The sequence below is a fragment of the Lycorma delicatula genome, chromosome 1, assembly GCF_047948215.1.
Source record: "Lycorma delicatula isolate Av1 chromosome 1, ASM4794821v1, whole genome shotgun sequence".
Taxonomy (NCBI): Eukaryota; Metazoa; Arthropoda; class Insecta; order Hemiptera; family Fulgoridae; genus Lycorma; species Lycorma delicatula.
The window spans coordinates 27967982-27990624 of NC_134455.1; the positions used below are offsets into that span (position 1 = coordinate 27967982).

Below are 22643 nucleotides of genomic sequence, written 5' to 3' on the forward strand. Positions count from 1 at the left end.
GTGATGATCAGGTAGTGGCCTTTCACCCAACCAGTACCCTGATGCAGTCCAACAGGTGGTTAAGGCAGTGTGGCCAGCAGAGGACCATAATAATTTTTCGAACCGTGCGGTCCTTCTCGTTACATGGGCGTGAAAAACGCTTTCAACTCTGCACAGTGGAGCGATATAATTAGGGCCCTAGGGCATTCGATTCCATGTGTCTCAATACCTCCTCAGAATGGTGGACGCATACCTATGGTGATCGCATAACTGCGATCACGTCAGAGGCGGCGCAAGAGTGGATTCTCGACCTCGACCTTTGGAACGCCGTCTATGATGGCTTTCTGAGGCTAGAGATGCCTGAAGAATCGGCCGTGGTTGGGTAAGCTGACGACGTTGCGCTAATTGTCGCAGACCCCAACGTGGAACGCGCCCAACTGAGGCTCAGCCGAGCCATGCACAGAATCAGTGGCTGGCTGGAAGACCATGGGTTGTCTCAAGCACTCATCCCAAACCCGTAGGGGGAAGACACCCACCCTGTGACGTTACCGGTCGCCACACCATCCCCTCCGTTCCGAGCCCTGAGGGGCTTTACAGGAGGTCCTTTTCAGACCCTCTAACTGATAACATCTCATAGTCATTAGCCAGGCCTCGATGTAAATGCCTCGGCAGACATTTGCATCAATAAAATACAAATCAAATTTTTCCATCAAGTAGGTCTCAAACGGACATCACATCCAACCTAACATGATTCCCTCAAACTATAACTGCCCGAAACCGCGGAAGCGCGAACCCCGCGCCTAGCCCAGATTTGACAGCACCATTCGTGACTGTGAATGCTTCAGAAAACGAACGAGTTGAAAGTTAAATCAGTGCTCACCCATACCAATCAAAATTATGTTTTACCATACATAGAAATTCAGACCTTATTGGTCTGAATTTTAGGTATCGTAACAAGAGGAACGTAACCACATTCCGGTCCACGCAAGAACCGGGGACAAACCCCGCACCCTCACCCGGTCCCATTATGGAGTCTCGCGCGGCATTACCAAGTCACAAACAGGACCGCCACCGGCGGAACGAAGCCACGCCCCCGGTGGCACGGGCGGGTGGTCGCAGCGCGGCCACTCCCACCAGCGGGAGCCCCAAATCGAATCACAAACAACACCAATGTAACCGTGGCACGATGCCAATGGACCTACCTCCAACCAATCCAATGCCTAGGTCGGAATCCTAGCCACCCGCAATCCTACCACGATCGAGAACCTCAGTTAAACTCCCTGCAGACCTACACACCGCAAGAGCGCAAAGAAAACCAGCCACTATAGACATTGACTCGAATCCACCAAACGAAACCTAGCCAAACTCGCTTGAAAGACACCATGGCCGGAGAGAAACTGTATGATATACCGATTGAGGCAGACCCATCCACTCGCACATAAATCAGACATTATAGGAAATATACCATGCGTGTAGCGACCTGTGGGGGATTAGTCTCACCTGACCTGCCAAGACGCAAGGCCCCGGTCTTCAATCCTCTGCTTTCGTTCTGACGTCAATAGGTTATTTATCTTGGAAATGTAGCTTCCTTATGCTCATTAGCCAAGATATCTATTGGTTTGACTCCGGCTATAACACAGACTGTCTCCCGCGAGACTGTTCTATAACCGCCTATAACAGCCAGCCAGAGAAGTCGCTGGGCTCGCAGCAAAATGTCCGCATAATACCTAAAAGCCACGCAGTGAGCCCAGACAGGCGCAGCATACAGCATAATAGCTTCGTTGACACCTTTGTAAAGGATACGCATGGTACGGTAATTCAACCCCCAATCGAGATGAATGACTACGGATTCCATAAAAAATGAAAGAAGAATTCTACTTACTGGGGTATCTAAAGAAAAAAATTTTGATACGATCTTATACTGATATAAAAATAACTAGGATGATAAAATTTAAAAAAAAAAGAAGATATATCATATAGCAATTAGGGGAGTATTGCCAACTAATAAGTTACGTGAAAGTGTAAGAAATAAGAATAAAATAGTATTTTACTATAATCTTTTTGTAGCATACTGTTTTTTGTAATGTATTCTTTACTCTTTCTTTGTTATGAAAGAGAAAAAGGAAGAATACCATATGACTGATAATGATAAATCTACTTGACTGAAACTAGATGTTAGGATTTTATGAATATTAAAATGTATTATATAATTTTTATATTTATTTTTCAAACTTGCCTACATTTAAATCTATCTTAAGATACAATGCAAAATTTGTTTTATGTAACATTTTTTTAATTAAAATTGAACATTTTATTAGACTTATAAAATTACTATTTAAAAGATGTTTTAATAATGTTTACTAAGCATTTAGAATACAAATAATACTCGAAATTTGTCCATTTTCTCTACTTAATGTGAGTTCACAACTTATAACAGGTGTAATTTCTGGATTAAATTAACACAATCCAATTTACTTAAATAGTTAATAAGTGATTATATTTAATGGAATACGTAAAAATCGAGTTTAAGTTTGGATTGAGTACTTTTATTGAGTACTTTTGAGTTTGGATTGTTATAAGCTTTTATTTAACTTGCTTTAGTTATATATCAAATCTTGCAACTGCTATATCTTTTGATCTATCGTATGGAAATCAATGAAATTTGATACACGTATGTAACTTCGATGACAATACAGCACTACGGTGTTGGAATTTGATATGACACGCCCCCACGCGTACCCTTACGCTAAATTCATGCATTTAGTTGAAAATTTTCATTTATCATGAACTATCGTATGAAAATGATTGAAATTTGGTACACGTATGTAACTTCGATCTGTAAAAATAAATATTTTTACTTTTTAGTCTTAATATAAAACAAACAAACTTGAACAAACAATAATATTCAGATATAAATATTTGTTTTAATTTCTCGACCAATTTTTGTTTATAGTTATATCATTCACTTCATACCATATGTTTCCATTTTTAATAAAACTAGTGTAATAGCCTTCACAGATCGAATATCCGTGATGTAATATTGTACTTATTACTTTGTAAGTGTAACCCTCGACTGTTATCGTATCCGTGGACACAGTTTCTATATTATTATTAAATTAACTTTTTGTTATTTCTCTCTCAATTAGTTCAAATAGTTCTAAATGTAGAATAAAAATTTTACCAATCTAATTTATTTCTGTTTTATGTAACAAATCTTTGTTTCCACATCTGCAAAATTTTCCTACTGTACGTTTTTTTTTGTGTTTTAACAGCTATAATTAATTTACATAAGAGTATTTACTATTAAAATAAGCTGTAGCATATTTTCTTTTAAATTTGATTATTTCAAGTACATTATCAAGTTTTTTTAAGCTACCTAGTAGTATTAAACAATGCTACCTAGCGACGCGATTCGTAAACGAACCTTTTTGAGGAAAAGTGTAACACATTCGAGTCCCGCGGTTCATCAAATGGAAGAAAAAGGTTTTCTAACAAAATTCGAGGTATTTTTTAAAAATATTATTTATTTTAAATCTAATTCAACCTATATATATTGTTTTCTTGCTTATCTTTTTCATTTTTTCCTCATTTTAATTCCACTTGTAGATTAGGTCATGTGTTCGTTGAGTTCGTCGTGCCGTCCAGTTCTGGACTCTTCCGGCGAAGTTCTAACGAACTTCTTGATTACATGATCAGATGTGGACAATTTTTTCATTTTTTACAATAAAAAAATAAAAACGCCTGATCTTATTAGGTAAACATTCGTGAACGGGCAAGGTGTACAAGTAAAAAACTTCTTTTAATTTTTATATGATTTGGTACATCTTAAAAAGTTATTGTGTAGTACATTAGAGATAACATTTATTATCACAATTAGTTATGTTTGTTACATCTCTGTTTCAGAATATTCCAGTGATAAATTTTTTTAGACATATTAAATAATTACACAGAAATATATATAGTTCCATCTAACAATTTATGATATTTTATACCAAGAAAAAAACATATATTTAATATAGCTTCTTTCTTTCAGTTTTACATGGTACCCATTTGATGAGCATTATGCAAAAATGGATGAATATACTTTGGTCTTGTACCACAAAATATTGGGAAGTTACTTTATGAGACGAAATAATATTCCTAAGTATGTAACAACTATAAAAAAATCTTATAGAACAAGTACTCTTTATCATAATTTTGAGCATGGTTATACTGTATGTCATAGTGCAGCAAACATTTTAATACGAAACAAGGATTGTTTTACTGGTGTTGAAGTAAGTAAGGCTTTTTGTTAACCAAAAACGTATTCAGCAACATCGCATGTTTCTGAATATCTTACCTAATGAAAATTACATTAACTTTTATGAGCTTGTTAATATAATGATCACTAACTCAAATATAAAACACGTTATGCTGGTACATAGAATTGTAATAGTTTTTAAAAATAAGCTAAATTTAATTCTGATGTACTGTAATGTATGCTTGTATAGATTAATTTATTAATTCAAGCTAGCAACTTATAGTCTGATGGCCAATTAAAATTAATGTACATTTTTTATTAAATGATCAATTAATTTTATACTCCAATTGAAAAAGGGAAGTGCCAAGTCTAACTGGACTTCAAACAAACAAATTTTTACAAAGATTTGTTAATGTTTAAGCTACTGTAATACTAAATAGTACGAAACAAGTACTAAATACTTTAGTACTTTGTAGTGCTAAATAGTACTATTTAATACTAAATAGTTCTCTAAAGTAAAGAACGTTTCATTGTAAAAAAATGTATTCTGAAAACTTCATAAATATTTTTTATTTATCTTAAACTGCATACTTATACTACTTCTCTATATAGTCGCCATATGATTAAGATATTTATCATAGCAATACACCAGCTTCAATATACCCTCGTCGTATTCTTCTGCCAGTTCATTTAGCCACTGGTTAACAGCATTTTTAAGTTCATCGTCACACGCGAATTGCTTACCACTCAAAAATTCTTTCATTTTCCCAAACAAATAGTAATTAGAAGAAGCTAAATCCGGACTATATGGTGGGTGATCGTAAATTTCTCATCCAAACGTTCTTAGTAAATCACGTGTCGGACCCGCAACATGTGGACGTGCTATCGTGCAGCAGTACAACGCCGTCCATCAGCCGCCTACATCGCCGATTTTGAATGGCGCGCCGTAACTTACATAGAGTTTCGCAGCAGGCTTCTGCATTTATAGTCATTTCACGTGACATGAAATCAATCAGTAGTATGCCAAACCGATCCCAAAAGACTGTAGCCATCAGTTTGCGTCCGAATGGGTGTGGCTTGATCTTTGTCTGGTTGGTGATTGAGGATTACGCCATTCACGTGACTAACGTTTTCTCTCTGGCGTGTAATAAGAAATGCATATTTCATCGACGATAACAATGAATTAAGGAACTCATCACCTTTTATAGTGTAGCGCATCAAAAATTCCAAAGCAGATCCCATTCGGATGTTTTTGTGACGTTCAGTTAAGACGTGCGGTACTCAACGTGCACAAACCTTTCTGAAGCCTAAATGGTCATGAACAATGCAACCAGTAACAGCTCATTAAACATCAGGAAAAGAAAGATCTTTCCGATTTTCATCATCGACGCGTTTCAACAAGTCCTCGATGATTATTGAGGATCTTCCCGAATATTCTTCATCATACACATTAATCCTGTTATTTCTAAACCTTTCACACCATTTTCGGACATTTCTTTCATTCATTACTTTATCACCGTACACAGCAACCAACTGAATATGGATTTCAGCCGGCTTATCGGTTGATGGTTTAAAAAACGTGTATGACTCCACGTATTTCACAGTCTACGGCAATAACGATTTTTCTACTCATTTTAAAACGTAATAACTCCCACGTAATCAAAGATACCACAGCACGACAAACAGACAGCAATGCAGTGTGTACATTACTAGCGTGGCCGTGAACGCCAACCTTAAGGAGAGAAATTTCCCAGAGATATCCCTCGTCGATCCTACAAAAATAAAAAATTTCATATCTTCTATGTAATACTTCCATCCTCACAGCTTTGGTCCAGTAATTAATTTTCTGAATTTTTACCATGTTTGCGTCTAGCAGGTTTCATATACAGTACTGATCAAATTTATTGGAACACTAGGAATTTTGCTACATTTTTGAAAGACAGTTGGCAAAACTGCAGCTGCTCTTACCAGATGTTTTTGTTACATATAACCTCTCAGGCAGTTAGTGCACATGTGAATTTAGTGTTTCGTATATTAACAAACATACAGTATTATAGTGCAATAGTTTTTTAAGCTTTGTTATTCATTCACCAAACAAAATGGACATAACACCTCGTAAACATAACCACAATGAAATTACTTTGTCCCAGCATGCAGGCATGTTACAGAGGATGATTGCTGAAGAATGTAACGTAACTTTGGCTAATGTAAACAGTTAAAAAATACTGGTTTTTTCCCAAAAGAGAAGGAAAATGTGGTCGTAAAAGGAAAATCACTCCTCAGACAGACTATTTATTAATTAGAAAAAGAAAAATGTATGAAAGATTATCGTTGTATAAATAAATAGAGAAATGAAAAAAGATAGTGTCGATATCAATGTGAGTACTGTTAAAAAAGACTCTGGGCGTCTATGAAATTCAAATGGCGAACGTTAAACATTCAACATTAAATGCCAAACACCAAAAGTTGACAGTTGGTAGTAGTAATAATAATATTACTAACTAACAATTAATAGAATAAATTACTTCATATATGCTTCATTGATCCATTCTATCACACGCACACTGTTATAGTTCGATCAGTGAAACTAGTATCGCGTCAGAACTAGGCGATCCACACTGGATGTAGTGACCTAAGTTATTCAGAAAGCGGAAGCTGCTGGTGCTTCTATAACTGAGAGAAGTATTCCCATGGTGGTAGTGTTCTTACCAATACTACTACAACTACTAATTAAGACTTCAACTATAAGACTGCTACAGCTACTACGACTAATATTAATAATAATACTGTGACTACTGAAACTTATACGTCTACTACTAAAAGTAATACTACGACTACTACTAATAGTTCTGGTACTAAAACTAATAATCGTAATACTATCAGGCACAATGTTTTATCGCGTAATATTATCACGTAAAAGTGTTTTTTCGTGGATCAAGAAGTTTAAAAGTGGCCGAACGATTGAGACGTACGAAGAAGGAGCAGGACGCCCCATCAACCTCCGCCATGAAGGGCAAGATTCAGCAAGCTCGAGAGATTGTTCTGGCGAATAGGCGAGTTACCATCGATGAGGTAGTGCCTTTTTGAACATCATTCACGGTTCTGTAATGTCTACTGTCATGCTTCCGTAATGTTTATTGTCGAAGAAAGTCGCTCGCCCGCACACAGCTCTTATACCGTTCAAAGCATCAACAATTTGAATTCTGAGGTACTGGAACACCCTTCTACAGCCCAGATCTTGCTCCCTCCGACCTTCATCTGTTTAGACCACTCAAGAATGCTTTGCGAGGTCGTAGATTTTCTACAGATTTGAACGTGCAGGAAGCGGTACCAAAGTGGCTTCACGACCAACCGAAAACATTTTTCTTGGAAGGAATACGCAATATTGCGGACCGCTGGACCAAGTGTATTGAGAAGAGAGGTGAGGTGACTACGTAAAAAAATTATGTTCATGTTGAACCACTACCTTTGTGCAAACCGAACGCCGAAGGTTTGTAACGCCTCACAAGTCTAGGTTTGATACATTACTGCTAAAATGATGTCTGGGGAGACTAAAGAAGTCACCCTCTTTTTGGAGGCGGGGGGCCTCCAAAAGAGCCCCTACTTTATCTAAAAAAAGGCACCTACTTTGCCATAGGTGCATTGCATTATATTCAGACTTCTTCTGCGGTTTAGAATCACTTTCCTTCACCTTCTGACTGGTCGAAGGCTCATTCCTAGGTTGTTTTCATTTTTTTCTGGGTCGGTTTTGAACTTGTTTCTATAACTGGTTGACTTTCAACTTGTTGTCATTGATGAAACGTTTGATCATGCGTTTGATCACGGCAAAAAATAAATGACGCGTTATTAACACCAAACTCCACGTTATTAACGTAAAACGCGACTTTTGGCTTTTAAAACGCGGCGTTTGGCGTGAACGTCAATTTTTTTATTCTATGCTCAAATACACCTTTTGGATTTATCAGGGTAATAAAAATATCGATTTATCAACTGAATCATTCAATTGACTGATATTGGTTAATATTATCGTTATTTTAAATACTGAAAAAGAATTCATTAAATTTCTTTGCTTCATAGAATGATCTCATGGAAACAATCTTTCTGTATTTTTGAAGAAGATATCTGACTTGTTTTATTCCCAGATATATTGTCCACTAACAGTTATTTGTAGACTTACTGTTTGAATTAAAAATTAAATTACTGTAGTATACTTATTATAATGCCGAACAACTTTACCGCATAAATTCATTTATAATTTTTCATATAATGTAGGAAGCTATCTGACAAATTACATTTATAGATTTTACTGTCATTCTTTAGCATAGAGCTGGATTTTACAATTCCTTTAGTTTTTTGCGTTTTTCCTTTTATGTTTAAACTGTTTCATTTTTTACTGAAGGATTAGCTAGAAAAAAGACTTTCTAAAGAAGTTAAGAAAATTGTTAAATCTTTAATCTAGCTAGTTTTATTATTATTTTCCCAATTTTTTTTTTTGATGATAAGGTTCCCAAATTTCTAACTGAAACACATTATTGATCACCCTTTCAAAGCAGTAAAAATAACCGTTGTCTTATCACACATCTTCATTCCCTCTCTTTCTTTTCTGTTTAGCCTCCAGAACCACTATAAGATATTACTTCAGAGGATGAATAAGAATGATATGTATGAATGTAAATGAATGTAGTCTTGTACAGTCTCAGGTCGACCATTCCTGAGATGTGCGGTTAATTAAAACCCAACCTAGTGGTTGGGGTTGAACTGGTGTTCTTTGGTAAGAACACCAGCAGTAACCACGATCTAGTATTCAAATCCATATAAAAAACTGCCTTTACTAGGATTTGAAACTTTTGACTTCAAAGTAGCTGATTTACAATGACGAATTAACTTAAACTGAGTTAGTAGTCCATTTATCACAAGACTATAATTGTCTATAAAGTTAACATCAAGATCACCTCGCACTATGACAATTAATTTATTAGGAATTTTAAATAGATGTAGAAATGTTTTGTAAGAAACAGAAGGAAATGTATAAATTTGCTGAATCTTAGACTAGGACATTGAATTGTATAGCACTCAGAAATGCACTAAGAACTTGTATGACACTCAAAAATGCTTCTGTGCAGCTCAGCCAGTTTTCTGAAAAATATTCAAAAATCTGATGAATCATTGGAAAGAGATATTTAGTCAACTTTCACTTGACTGAAAGACATTATCTTTCTTAGTACTGGATATTTATGTGGAAAATATTAATGTTAATGTAAAAATTAACTAATATAATACAAATCTTTCTAAACCAATCTTTCCAACCTTCTATTTTTAAAAAAGTTTAAATGAACTGGCACAGGATGTTTTTGAAATATGTATTTTGCTAAATGATTTGATATGGAAAGAAATAATGCAAATATGCATCAATAAAATCTTTACTAATGCATGCTACATATAAATGTTCAATTAAGAGAAGCAACAAGACAAATTCCCACTACCATTAGTGTGCAAGTAGTAAGGTTAAGTTTTTCAATATATTCATACTTGTAATTGTGTTTTTAAAACATGATTCTGTGTATGATAGTTGTAGTAATGTCTGTATCAGTAAAAAATACTGCAATCACATAAATATTAAAACAGACAAGCCATGCCTAGAATAATATAACTGTCCATTTTTGCAATGCTCTGCATAAAATAAACATATAAAAATAATTTGCTATGATCATATTATTATTCTGATGATAAAAATAAAGGACAAGTTTAATCAACTTCTAAAACGTTGTTGTACCTCTAGTTATAATAGTTACATTTCAGTTTAACAAAGTTCAAAATCAAATTTATATCAATAATTTTTTATAACACACAGTATTTGCATCATAGAACATAACACTTCAAAATGGATGATGATTGTACAGTTCCATTGCCTTAACATGGCTCCATATATTTTTTTATAAAATTATTTTATTTAATGTGATTTTTTTCTTTTTTGTTACAGCTTGTAGGATTTATGATAGGAAGTATAGGCCATGATGTCGATCATCGTGGGCAGACAAACAGTTTCATTTATCTTGTTAAACATCCTATGGCATTGTTATATGATTCTGCAATTCTGGAAAATCATCATTTTTATGTAACTAACAAGATAATCAAGGTGAGATAATGAGGTGGGATGTACATACTACAGAATAAATGATTATGTGGCAAGAAAAATAAAGATTTAATGGAGCAAACCGATAAAAGCAAGACTGCCGCAAATAAAATGATAATAATAATTATTTTAACTTACCAACTGCACTAACTTACTGCCTGCTATTAACGCTACATACACAGTAGTCAGTGAACTAATATGATGATCTTTAACTGGGGCAAACTATGGAAGTCAATTTACTGAATGTGGCTTTGACCATTGAAGTTTTTTGTACTTGTTACCATACAATTTACAAGTACACAACTCCTTGAGATATTCCAGTGTACAGAATCACCAAGAAATAGTGATTCCCCACCGATTTTCTTAATGTTTTTATGAAAATCCAGTGTCTCAGTACTCAAGTATATATGGGTCATATTATTACCAAGAACAATACTTCCCTATATCTGAATAAATTATTAGCTTAGCTCAAAAAATTCCTACTCTTATAACTTGAGTGTGTTTAGAAAGAAGCGTTTCTAAACAAACATAATTTTTTCTTATAAAATATCAAAATTTTCTATTTTAAGGTTGAAAATATCACTGCCTTTCAAATCTTGAAATTATTGATTTTTCATTAATATTTATTTTATTTAGGAATGCCATTTATTCAGTTACCTTAAGCCTGAATTATATAAGGAAGTGATTAATGAAGTCGAAGTGATTATTTTACACACAGATTTAGTTCTTCATTTCCGAGGTAGAGCTAAACTCGCTGGTATTATTGCTGAACGTCAATTTAAATGGGCAAATCCTGATCATAGGTAATAATATTAAACAGTAATATTATGTAATATTGATAATGTTATAGAACAAAATAATGTTATTAAAGCTAACACCATTTTGTAACATAACCACTACATAACTAATTTTAATTATTTTTCCTCCATCTCAGAATGACTTGATGCATTTCGCCTCTTTGTTGTTCTGCAATAATATTTTAAACACAATAATCTAAACCAGTGGTTCTCAAACTGTGAGGTCTACATCTACCTCTACAAATTATAGGACACCCAATTTGCAAACTCTTGGTAATAAATAGTATGAATGCTACATGCAAGGAAAATAAGTAACACTAGATAGAGAAAAAGCATTAAATAAATATGTAGAAAAGAAATATAATCTAACTTATTTTTAACTATATGAGCTTTGTTAGACGTAGGTTTTAATAATGTTCAGCATTGACTTAGGTATTGGCACTACAGATCAACAGATTTTGGAGTCTCTGTGCTCTTGAAGCTATGAGTCCATTTAATATTAACTCCTACAGCTCTAACTTAGACTATCAGCCTCCTTATTGATTGAACGTTTAACACCATTAAGTTGTAAATTGTTGTCTCTAGTGAGCGCTTGATAATGAAAAATAAAATAAACTTAACTTTCCCAACAGACAAGATAATTTTTCTAAATTAAAAAGAAAATTTTATGACTTAATGTTATACAAATTCATTCCTGTCTAACTGGAATACAGTACATAATGTTGGTTAACAGAAAATACATAAGTAACATTTTTTAAAGGGTTGTTTGAAAATCTATGTGGTTTACTTAGAAAGGATTGTGGATCCCCTACTTACAAGTCTCAAAGGAAAGAGCCAGACAGGAATAAAGATGATAAAAATGGAACGAAGAAAGTTAAAGATTTTGGAATAATAGAAATACTTAAATTTAGTTACTTGGAACTTTAGGTTTAGCCTGCAGAAAATTATATCAGATTTTAAAGAATCAGGTAATAAATATCACAGTGATTACAGAAACAAAAAAGAAACTTAAAGGAATGTTAGATGTGAATGATAATGTAATGCTGTGAAATGGAGGTTCACAAAATATGAGAGTGCTTAGGTGTCATTGTGTTAGTAGATCGGAAGTGGAGAGATTGAATTAAATCTACTGATTTAAAATCAGTAGAGGAAATTTATGTGTAATTGGTGTCTATGCTCCTAAGAATGGTAAAAAGATAGATTCTGAAATATTCTATGGATAGTTACAGAATGAAGTTGACAAATACAATAAGCCAGATCATGTAATCATTGCTGGAGATATCTTATTGCCAGGGTAGGTACCCAACCTATTGACAATGCAATTGGCACTTTTGGAGAAAGTCATATGAATGAAAATGACTTGAAGTTGAAAGAATATATAACAACTACCAATAGTCCAAAAGTAACAAGTATCTTTTTCCAGAAAAAAGACATTAACAAATACATATGGTCGGCAAAAGATCATAACTCATTGAAAGATTTAGAAGGTTTAAGGTTTATAAGTTGAAGCAGAATGCTTCTAAGGATGTCATTTGTAGACCACATGATCAGTCATAGGATAGATTTATTAATAACATAGAGAATGATGTTCTCAGGTGATAGGCTGCAGCTTATAAAGTAATGAGACATCTCAATCAGGAAGCACGGGAAACTGTTCATTTGAATTTTATTCCAAAATGTCAATGGATAGAATGTTATAAAAAATCTGTGGTTTTATCCTTTATGTTACAGAAATAATAAGAGGAGTATATGTAAAGAGTGTGAATGAAATAACAATTCAGGAGTTACAAAAAGCTATCATGTCCATAAAAAACCAAAAGGCAGCATGATTAAATGGTACAAGCTCAGTACTAATTAAATAAGCTGGCATATTCTTTAAGTCCAGACAGTTACATTTATTTAATATGTGTTGGACACAGTGCACAATACCTGATGAATTGAGGAAAGCAAAGGTTATTTCCATTTTTAAGAAGGGTGGCAAGTCTATTACTTTAAATTGTAGAAGTATTAGTTTACTGATTATGATGTATAAATATACGTAAAAAAATTGTTAATGATAAATTGCATTCTATCTCTATTTTGCTACTGTAGGAGCAGGCAAATTTTTAGAAGGGTTGATCATGTGTTCGTGATATATTCTCTTTGAAATTATTGATAGAAAAGAAACAGGAGTTTAATTTACACACACTATCCTATCTTTTGATAGGATTAAAAGATTACTTCTGTGGAGTATTATGAGTAAGAAGGATATCCAAATCATCTCATAGGTTATTGTATGTACTATATACAAGAATATTGTTTAATATGGAAAGAGAGCTGTCTGAAGAAATTTATATTAATCAGGGAGTGCGCTAAGGCTGTAGTTTATCTTCTACACTTTTTAAATGATATTGTCAGAAGGTAGAATTTGATGGTAGATTCAGGGATTGAGATTGATGTATATTTTTAAATACAATGCTATATGCTGATGATCAAATTGTAATTCAGCAGAATGAGTACAAATTCAGAGATTTGTGTTTAAATTGCAACAGGTTTGTTCAAAATATAATATGAAGCACTCAATACAGAAGACAAAAGCTTTCCTGGGTAAATTATCCAGTTAGTACCAAGATTTGATATAATAAGATATTAGAACAGGTTTCTCAATTCTGTTATCTTGGATATGACATGAAGTGTGACGATCAAGATATTGATCAGAAATTAAGTAAGTTTTAGCCAATTTGTGGAACAATCTGATGTATATTGACTAAGAAAACAAGGAAAGAGACCCGACTGAAATTTTATAAAATGATGGCTGTACATGTTTTATGGTTTGGAGACAAGGGTTTCGTAGTAGAAGACATTTAAATAATATTCAAATGTCAGAAAAGCATTTTCTGAAGTTGGTGAAGGGGTGTTCAAGACCAGACAAAATCTTTAATGAAGATATCTGTAAAGAATTAGGTATTTTTAAATTAGTAACCAGGATACTAATAATAAGGAAAGATGGCTGGTGCATCTAGAAATAATGCTGAATGGAAGAATACAAGAAAGATATGGGAATATAAACAAGTGGGTCAGAGAGATGTTGGGAGACCAGAACACATTGATGATTAAAATTTCAAATAGTTACAATGAAATAAAAAAGTGAAGTTTTTTTCACTTCCCAGTTCCCAGTTCTCTTCCTCAAAATTACTTAGTTGTTTTTGTTTTCATGTTGAAAGAATGTATTATTTTATCAAAATAAGCAAAGTTATAAAAGATAAAATGAAGCCATGGAATAAATACCTTGTAATCAATTTGGTAAACATGATAAAGAAGCTCATTCTTAATATCATAACACACTTTAGAATATGAGATTCAGATGTAAAAGAGAAATGGTGAAAGTCAGATTTCTTTTTATTGTAAAATTTTTTAAACTTTTATTTTCAGGCAGAGGTCAATGCATAATTTGCACCTCTACAAGATTATAGAATTAAATTCACTGCTAGTCTACAAAACTATCAGGAACAGTCCAAAGGGCAGGCAAGCCGAGTCATGGTCTGGAACACTGATCACAATGACACTGAAATTCACAGTGGTAGCACTAACTACAAGCTTCAGTGTTATTAATCTATCATTCAAGGACCAAATCATACAAAATGTTTGTGTTCCCCAATAACTCTTGAGTGTAGGCAATCAGAAGATTATCTAATTACATATAGTGCCAATTTCCACTGAGCGAACTCATACTATAATAAATAAATATTTTATACAGATAATTACATAATAAGTTAACATTAAGCAGAACACATCAAGAATGGTTAATTGTGTTTCCCCATAAGTAATATAGGAAATGCTAAAGCATTTTTCAATGAGTTAAATTCCAAAAAAAACAAAATTACAAGATAAAAAAAGTAATGGTAATAATCTACATTTAATACAAAGAAATGGTAATTACATGAAATCATAATTATTTAACTACATGGAGATTAAAAATTAAGCAATTAAAATAACAATTTTGAAGGTTAGGTAAGGTAAGGTTTCCCCAATAATTTGGTTGTTTCCCCATAAGTAATATAGGAAATGCTAAATCATTTTTCAATGAGTTAAATTCCAAAAAAAACAAAATTACAAGATAAAAAAAGTAATGGTAATAATCTACATTTAATACAAAGAAATGGTAATTACATGAAATCATAATTATTTAACTACATGGAGATTAAAAATTAAGCAATTAAAATAACAATTTTGAAGGTTAGGTAAGGTAAGGTTGGTATTAAGCAAATATTATTTAGTTTTAAATTAATTGGCAGTTATTTCAAGATAATGCATTAAGAAATGCTAATCTAGACAATCAATATGGTCCTTCTACATAGGCAGGAACTGTGTATTAGTCTGCATAACAAGAAAAAAGTAATTTCATTGTTATTGTTATTATATTTATTTTTATTATTATTTCAGGAGTAAATACTATTTTTTTACTTATCAAAATTAGCATAGATTTTTAATAATAAATGCAATGAACTTGTAGAATTTTTAATTTATTGAAATCTAATTTATGCATACATATTTACAGACAACCAAACAAAGATTTGAAAAAGGCCATTTTTGTAATGTCAAAAATTGATTCTTCTGATGTACTGAAAGAGGCTCATGATGTGGTGTATTTCAGACAGGAATATGCACACAGTTAGCATTTAATACTTATGAATTTCTTTCTGTTTGATAGAAACGTCTCAAAAGAAAAGCAATACAAAAACTGTAATATATTCATATCTATTTGCAATGAAATCAATTTGATCATTCCATAAAAATTTTTCATCTAATAGAAATTCCAAAAATTTTATCTTGTAGAAAACAAAAATACTTTTATTAGTAATAGTAACACTATCTCCGCAGTTAGCAGGGGCATGGTATCTACCTGTGAAACACCCAATTATTTCTGAGAAGGCACTCCAATTGTTTTATCCATAAAATTAAATAGTTTCAATCCACTCAGTAAATGATCATCAACATCATTATCAGAAAATGTAAATGATAATCAGCATCAACCATCTAATGGTTGGCATTTTGAACTGCCTGACATTTTGAGGAAGAATATTTATGGATATTAAGAACAGCATGGGCCCTAAGAAACTTCCTCTAAAATACTGAGACAACTGGGTTCTTCATCATGAATAAATGACTGCACTGTTTCCAAAAATTTGAATTTTAAACTTCTGCATATATTTTTTCAATGTCAATGTTATAGTGATAAGGCTACACTTCTTCCTGAAAATAAATCAGATTGATGCTAAATTGAAATTACTACATTTCTATGTGCTAACTGTATATGATCTTACAATATGTCATAGGATGGATAAATGAGGTGTGGCTATTAAATAACAAGACTAATCCTGTAAAATATTTTATTTAAAATTTATACATATTTAGTTATTTTTCCCTTCAATATATACACCCCTCGTATATCCCTACAATGCTCCATGCAAATTTTCCATTATTCAAAACAGTGCTGGAAGTCTTCTTCCTGAGCTCTTTCATGAAACATGCCACTTTTTATTTCACAGCTTCAACAGTCTGAAATCTTCTACCTTTTAATGCAGATTTGACAGGGAAGAGATAAAAATCACAAGGTGCCAGGTCAGGCGAATAAGGCAAATTGTCAAACACTGAGATGTTATAATTAGCCAGAAACACACGGTGCATTGTCCTGATGAAGCACCCACAACTTGTTCTTTCACAATTCGGGTTGTTTTTTCTTATTTTTTCGCTAAGAGTTGAGCAAGGACCTTGAATAAGGACAGGAATAGATAACTGATGGTTAGATCGTATCAGATTACCAATTTTCCCAATATTTTTATCTCAATATTTTTATCTCAATATTTTTAACCCAGGCGAACACCATCTTCAACGTCTTCTCGGCCATCTTGGAAACACTTAAGCCACTCCAAAAACCCAAGCACATGATAAACATTCATTGCCATATACTTTTTTTTTTAATAAAAGAAAGTTTCGATAGCGGTTTATCCAAGTTTCATATGAAATTTCACAACAATTCGTTGCTCTAATAAAACGCTTATCATTTTTTCAGCAAACCAAAAAACAGATGTTATCCTAACAAAGGCCATGGCTAGACTAATATGTCTACAGAAACTGGAGTATCAACAATTGAAAGAGAAGGCTCATGCTACAGAGCTGTCAGTCATACGAATTCGGCGCATGCGCAGTTCTTCTTTGGCAGCATTAGTCTCGTTATTTAATAGCCACACCTCGTATATGGAGATCACAAATCTCAAATAAAATAAAATAAAAGATAAGAAAATCCACACAAGCACACTGCAGTTAGGTTACGAGTTTATAACTTAATCATTACACACAAAAACGAGGGCAGGTATGAGAAGCCGTATCTAATAGAAAAGCACTGTGAGATGCACAGACCTAGACATTTGAATAGCATATTCTTATCTTTATGCAGAAAGCACTTAGTAACTATTTCAAACAAAATGTTGTTGTTCCAGACCAAAAGACCAAATATGCAAGAGGATGAAAAATTTCAAGTCCTTAGGTTTAGAATTAAAAAGAAAATCATTTTAAAGATCTCATGACAGGTGAATGCCAAAGATGTTCAAATCTTGAAGTTTAATTTGCTATCACCCTAATATTCAATTCTTTAACTTATTTCTGCCTTGGGCTGATCTGATCAAACAATCAGGAAAATTTTACATATTGAAGTTAAATTTCATTCACATAAAATGATGGATAATTCATTTTCATTTAATGAACAACTGGGAAAAACACACAGTATGACGATATACAAAATGTTCTTGCAAATACGTTCTGTATACAAGTGACAAGACTCATTCTCATCTATCAGGCGAAGTTAACTAGAGAAGTCTCCAAATTTAGGCTCCCAGTAAGGGTATTGGGGACAGAAAAAATTCCCAACACTTGCGAACACCTCTGCACAGACAACATGTATCTGTTTGATGTGCTAGAAAAAATTTTGGTTTTTAAGCACCTTACTTTTCTCAAGAAATCTTTGCAGTACCACAAAAAATGATCAAATGGGAGATAAAAAACTTCAGAAAGCTATTATAGATGTGTCATGTATTTTAAATTTTAAAGTCTACAACCACATAGTATTTCAAAATAATAATAATAATAATAATTCCTTGTACTTTTAGATTATGCAATAGACTCTTGAAAACACTATTTAAATAAAAAACGGTAACGATTTTTGTCGATTACATACATTCTGATATCTATAAGTATAATGTATATGTGTTGGTATGGGTGTGGGTACAGTATGCTTGCTGGTACAGCACTAAAACAAATGATGAGTGAATTAATATAGCAATTAAAACTGATTTTTACTGTGGATTTTTGTGACTAATCTTTCATAATACCCTTCAAAATGAAGTTTGACTAATCCACAGTTAAAAAGAAATTTTGTATAATTAACGAAGACATTATAGCAAAAAATTACTGAGAAAACCAGCCCGTACCTATCTATAGATAGCCACCATACAGCAGCTGGGTCAGCACTAATTAGGGAAAACATAGTAAAAAAAAAAGTACATAAAATACTTATATCCAACAATGGACTTGTATTAACAATACTAACAATGGACATTGTTTTTTTTTTTCAAAGCAATGTCCAGTTCTGTGCATTGTCATACATTAAAAAATATATATAATTATTAAAATAGTTACCGATTTATCATTTTTCAGGTTTTTAATGAAAGGGATTATTATGACAAGTTGTGATTTGACTGGCCAGTCAAAGACATTTCGTGTTGCAGACAGATTACTGAATTTATTGTATCTAGAATTTTATGCACAGGTATGTTTAATTAAAATTTTACGGGAAGAGAATATTACAATTAAACTTACTAAGTATTATCAGCGTATCAATAATTTCAAATGCTACAGGTTAGCTGATTAAGTAACCAGTTTCTAAATTTCTGAATTCATTAACTGATATAAAGACCTATTACAGGTAAAAGAACTGAATGGAAAGCTAGGATGTCAGAGGATTGATTAAATCTCTATGTACTGTAGAACATGGACTTTTGTCCCTTGCTTCTGGATCTTTTTATTACATCGATGGGTAATAATACTAAATGAATGTTTGGAAGGAATGATTGTGTTTTGATCCTTGTAGATCATAAATATTTGGCTCTATGTCCTTACAAAACCTAGTTGTGATTCTAATAATCACCTTTTCAACAGTATTGTGAACTTTAAATGGCAATCAAAATATACCCTCAGATCCTTATGCTTTTTTTATCAGAGAATTCCACTCATTACATAATCATGATTTATATAATTATTCTGATGAATGAAAGAAGTAACACAACGTCTACATTTAAAATTGTGATTGCTTTCCAATTATTTATTACATTTCTAATTAAGTAAGTTGACTTAAATACTGCTTTTATCATGGACTTGCTTCCGCTATTTAAGAAAAATAGATGTAAATGTAAAACCAAAAAAATGTAAGTACAAAAATAGTATAAAAGTAAGAAAACAATAAATATATGATTATTAAAAATAACAAATAAATAGCAAATACATCTTCAAGGACTAGATTTATTGTATAAACTGTAACATCTATGACAAGGTTGAACTCCTCAGAGTAGTATATAAATTTCTAATGTGATAATGAATTGAAGAAACCAACTGGCTGAATGGACTGATTGAATGATATATGGCAAGGTATTTTGTAATTTTGTACACTATGATAAATATGTCTCAATGATTATGGTGACAATTATGTTGAACTATTATACAGAGTGATTCAAAGAAACGGGAAACTTTAAAAATTAAATAACGTTAATGAAAATTTTTTTTAGAAAATGAATTTTATTTCATGTAATTGTACAAATGTTGCCATTTTAGGATACATACATTTTAGTTTATTTTTTAAAGATGACATCTTGCAGGTGACCTCCCCTCTTCTACGTAAATACTCAACTAGTCTCTTCGTTAAATTGTTCATGGTTTGACGTAACATCTCAACTGGAATTTACGCAATTGCTTCTCGGATCTTTGCCCTCAGTTTTTCCGTTGTAGCAGGTCTACTGTGGAATACTTAGCTTATAAGGTGACCCCACAAAAAGTAATCGCAAGCCGAGAGATCAGGAGATCTGGGAGGCCATCTAATGTCACCATTTCGTGAAATGATACGTTGTCCAAACAATCGGCGTACAGCTGCCATCGATATTCGTGCAGTATGTGACGTTGTTCCGTCTTGTTGAAACCAGGCTTTGTTAAGAATAGGTGGAAATCTCTTTTGTTGTTCCACAACAAAGGTTTCAAGCACGTCTACGTAACGAGCCGACGTCTGTAATCCAAGACCGTTGTATCCTCAAAAAAATAAGGGCCTATAACACCGTAAGATGACATAGCACACCACACGGTCACTTTCTGGCTGTGCAACGGACGCTGGTGTAGCTGCGTAGGATTTTCTTGTGCCCAGTATCTGAAGTTTTGCTTGTTAACAAATCCACTGAGGTGGAAATGCGCTTCGTCTGACATCCACAGTTCGTGAACAAACTCTTCGTTATCATTTATCTTCTGAAGCATTACATTACAGAATTGTACTCGCACAACTGCATCGTTCGGTTTCAGTTCCTGGACGATCTGCAACTTGTATGGATGGTATTACAAGTCCTTCACTAACATTCTATGCAATTGTAAAGATGCTGAGAGACGACAGATTGACCGATGTGGACTTCGTGTGACAGCATCTTGTAAAGCTTGAACATTCTGTGGTGTACGGATGGTTCGCTCACGGCCTGGAGGTTTCTTTTTCATTGCCGAACCAGTTTCCTCAAAATTAGATATCCATGTTTTAATTACATGTGCTGATGGAACACGGTCGTGTTGTCCCAGATTAAAATGACGGCGAAATTCTCTACGCGCTTCCTCCACACTGTCATTGTTTTTGTAAAAATTTAATAGCAAATGCACGTTGCGCACCACTCCAAGGATCCATGACAACTAAATGGCAGATTAGGTTAGAGAGGCTGGCGCCACTTATCAAGTGGTACCAATCGCCCACGGCTACCAACACAACTTTCAAAATTTCCCCTTTCTTTGAATCACCCTGTCTTACTAATAGACAAGATACCTGTACAAGAGCAAATAAAGGAAAATTTCTTCTAATTTTAAAATTAAAAAAATGCCAAGTCTACAAAATATTTTACAAACTTAGACCATATAATAAATGTGTGTCTTAATTTTTTCCAAATTTGTATTTGACAAAGAATAATGCTGTAAATTTTAATTTAAATTGGTTTAAATTTAATAAAGTTTATGCAATACGAAATACAGTATAGAATTCTTTGGTGTTAGTTAACCTCACTTTTAAGAATTGGAAATATTATTTAAGTTTTATTTTGAAAGGAATATTTTTTCCTTAAATAAGAAAATACTGTTTTTTTAATATAATTAACCTGCTAAAGCACTTTTCGTAATATTTTAAACTCTTCTTTAACGCGCGTGCGCATGCACACACACACAGTATATACATGATTAATTAGATAAAAACATGTAAACTTTATGTTAACTATTTGCTGCGACATTTATTTTTAGAATATTTTATCAATTTGCTTTTTGTATCAAGGGTGATGAAGAAAGAAAATTGGGTATAACACCACTTGCAATGATGGATAGAGACAAAATAGCTCAGACACCAGATGATCAAGTTAAATTTTTGTCATTTGTTGTGATACCATGCAATGAATTGCTGTATAATCTGTTTCCAAATACACAGGAAATGATTGATAATACAAGGTAAAAATAATACTGTTGGGGTTTTTAATCAATTTATGGTTGAAGACCACAAACATGCCCTTTCTCACTTGGCTGACCCTACTGATCCTGGTAATCCTCCTTGTGTGCTGCTTATTGTTGAATTTATAAGTGGGTTTGTATAGTGAATAAATATTAATTATTGTATACCAAATATTCTGTGGCTTCATGCAAATAAATGGATCTTTTAACCTGTTTTAACCGATTCCAAAGAGATACAAGCATTTTTAAAGTACAAGAAATGTTGTTAAATGTAATGAACTGCAATTTAATTTAATGATTTTACTATTGTTATTGTGAATGGATTAAAATATATCAATCCTTTTATTCAGGCTACTTCATTTGAGAATAAAAATTTATTTTTTGTCAAAGATAATAACATGACCGAAAATCTGAAAAGATTTACAATAGATTGTATATTATTTATTTGTACATGTATTTACAGTTTGATAAATTATATATTATTACAGTGGTACCTTGAGATACGAATATAATTCATTCTGTGATCATCGTCGTATGGCAAAAAATCGTATCTCAAAGCAATTTTCCCCATTTAAAATAATGTAATATATATTAATGCGTTCTAGCGATATGAAACTAACCCAAAACACAGTTAAATTACATATAATATACACAATTTGTATATAAATAAACGAGTAATAACACACATAATGTTTATTAATTTATTTATTAATATATTAATAACATACAGTGT

The 22643-nt window shown here is 32.8% G+C and overlaps 1 protein-coding gene across 1 annotated transcript in view; it reads left to right on the plus strand.

Annotated features, from left to right (window-relative positions):
* LOC142317453 (cAMP and cAMP-inhibited cGMP 3',5'-cyclic phosphodiesterase 10A-like) overlaps positions 1-21914 on the plus strand; it is a 65026-nt gene extending 43112 nt beyond the window's left edge. Inside the window, exons 9-13 of the mRNA XM_075354019.1 lie at positions 4013-4253; positions 10200-10355; positions 10989-11155; positions 18842-18953; positions 21741-21914. Of these exons, the coding sequence (XP_075210134.1) occupies positions 4013-4253; positions 10200-10355; positions 10989-11155; positions 18842-18953; positions 21741-21914 (850 nt within the window). The remainder of the gene's footprint in view (positions 1-4012; positions 4254-10199; positions 10356-10988; positions 11156-18841; positions 18954-21740) is intronic.
* The last annotated feature ends 729 nt before the right edge of the window (positions 21915-22643 follow it).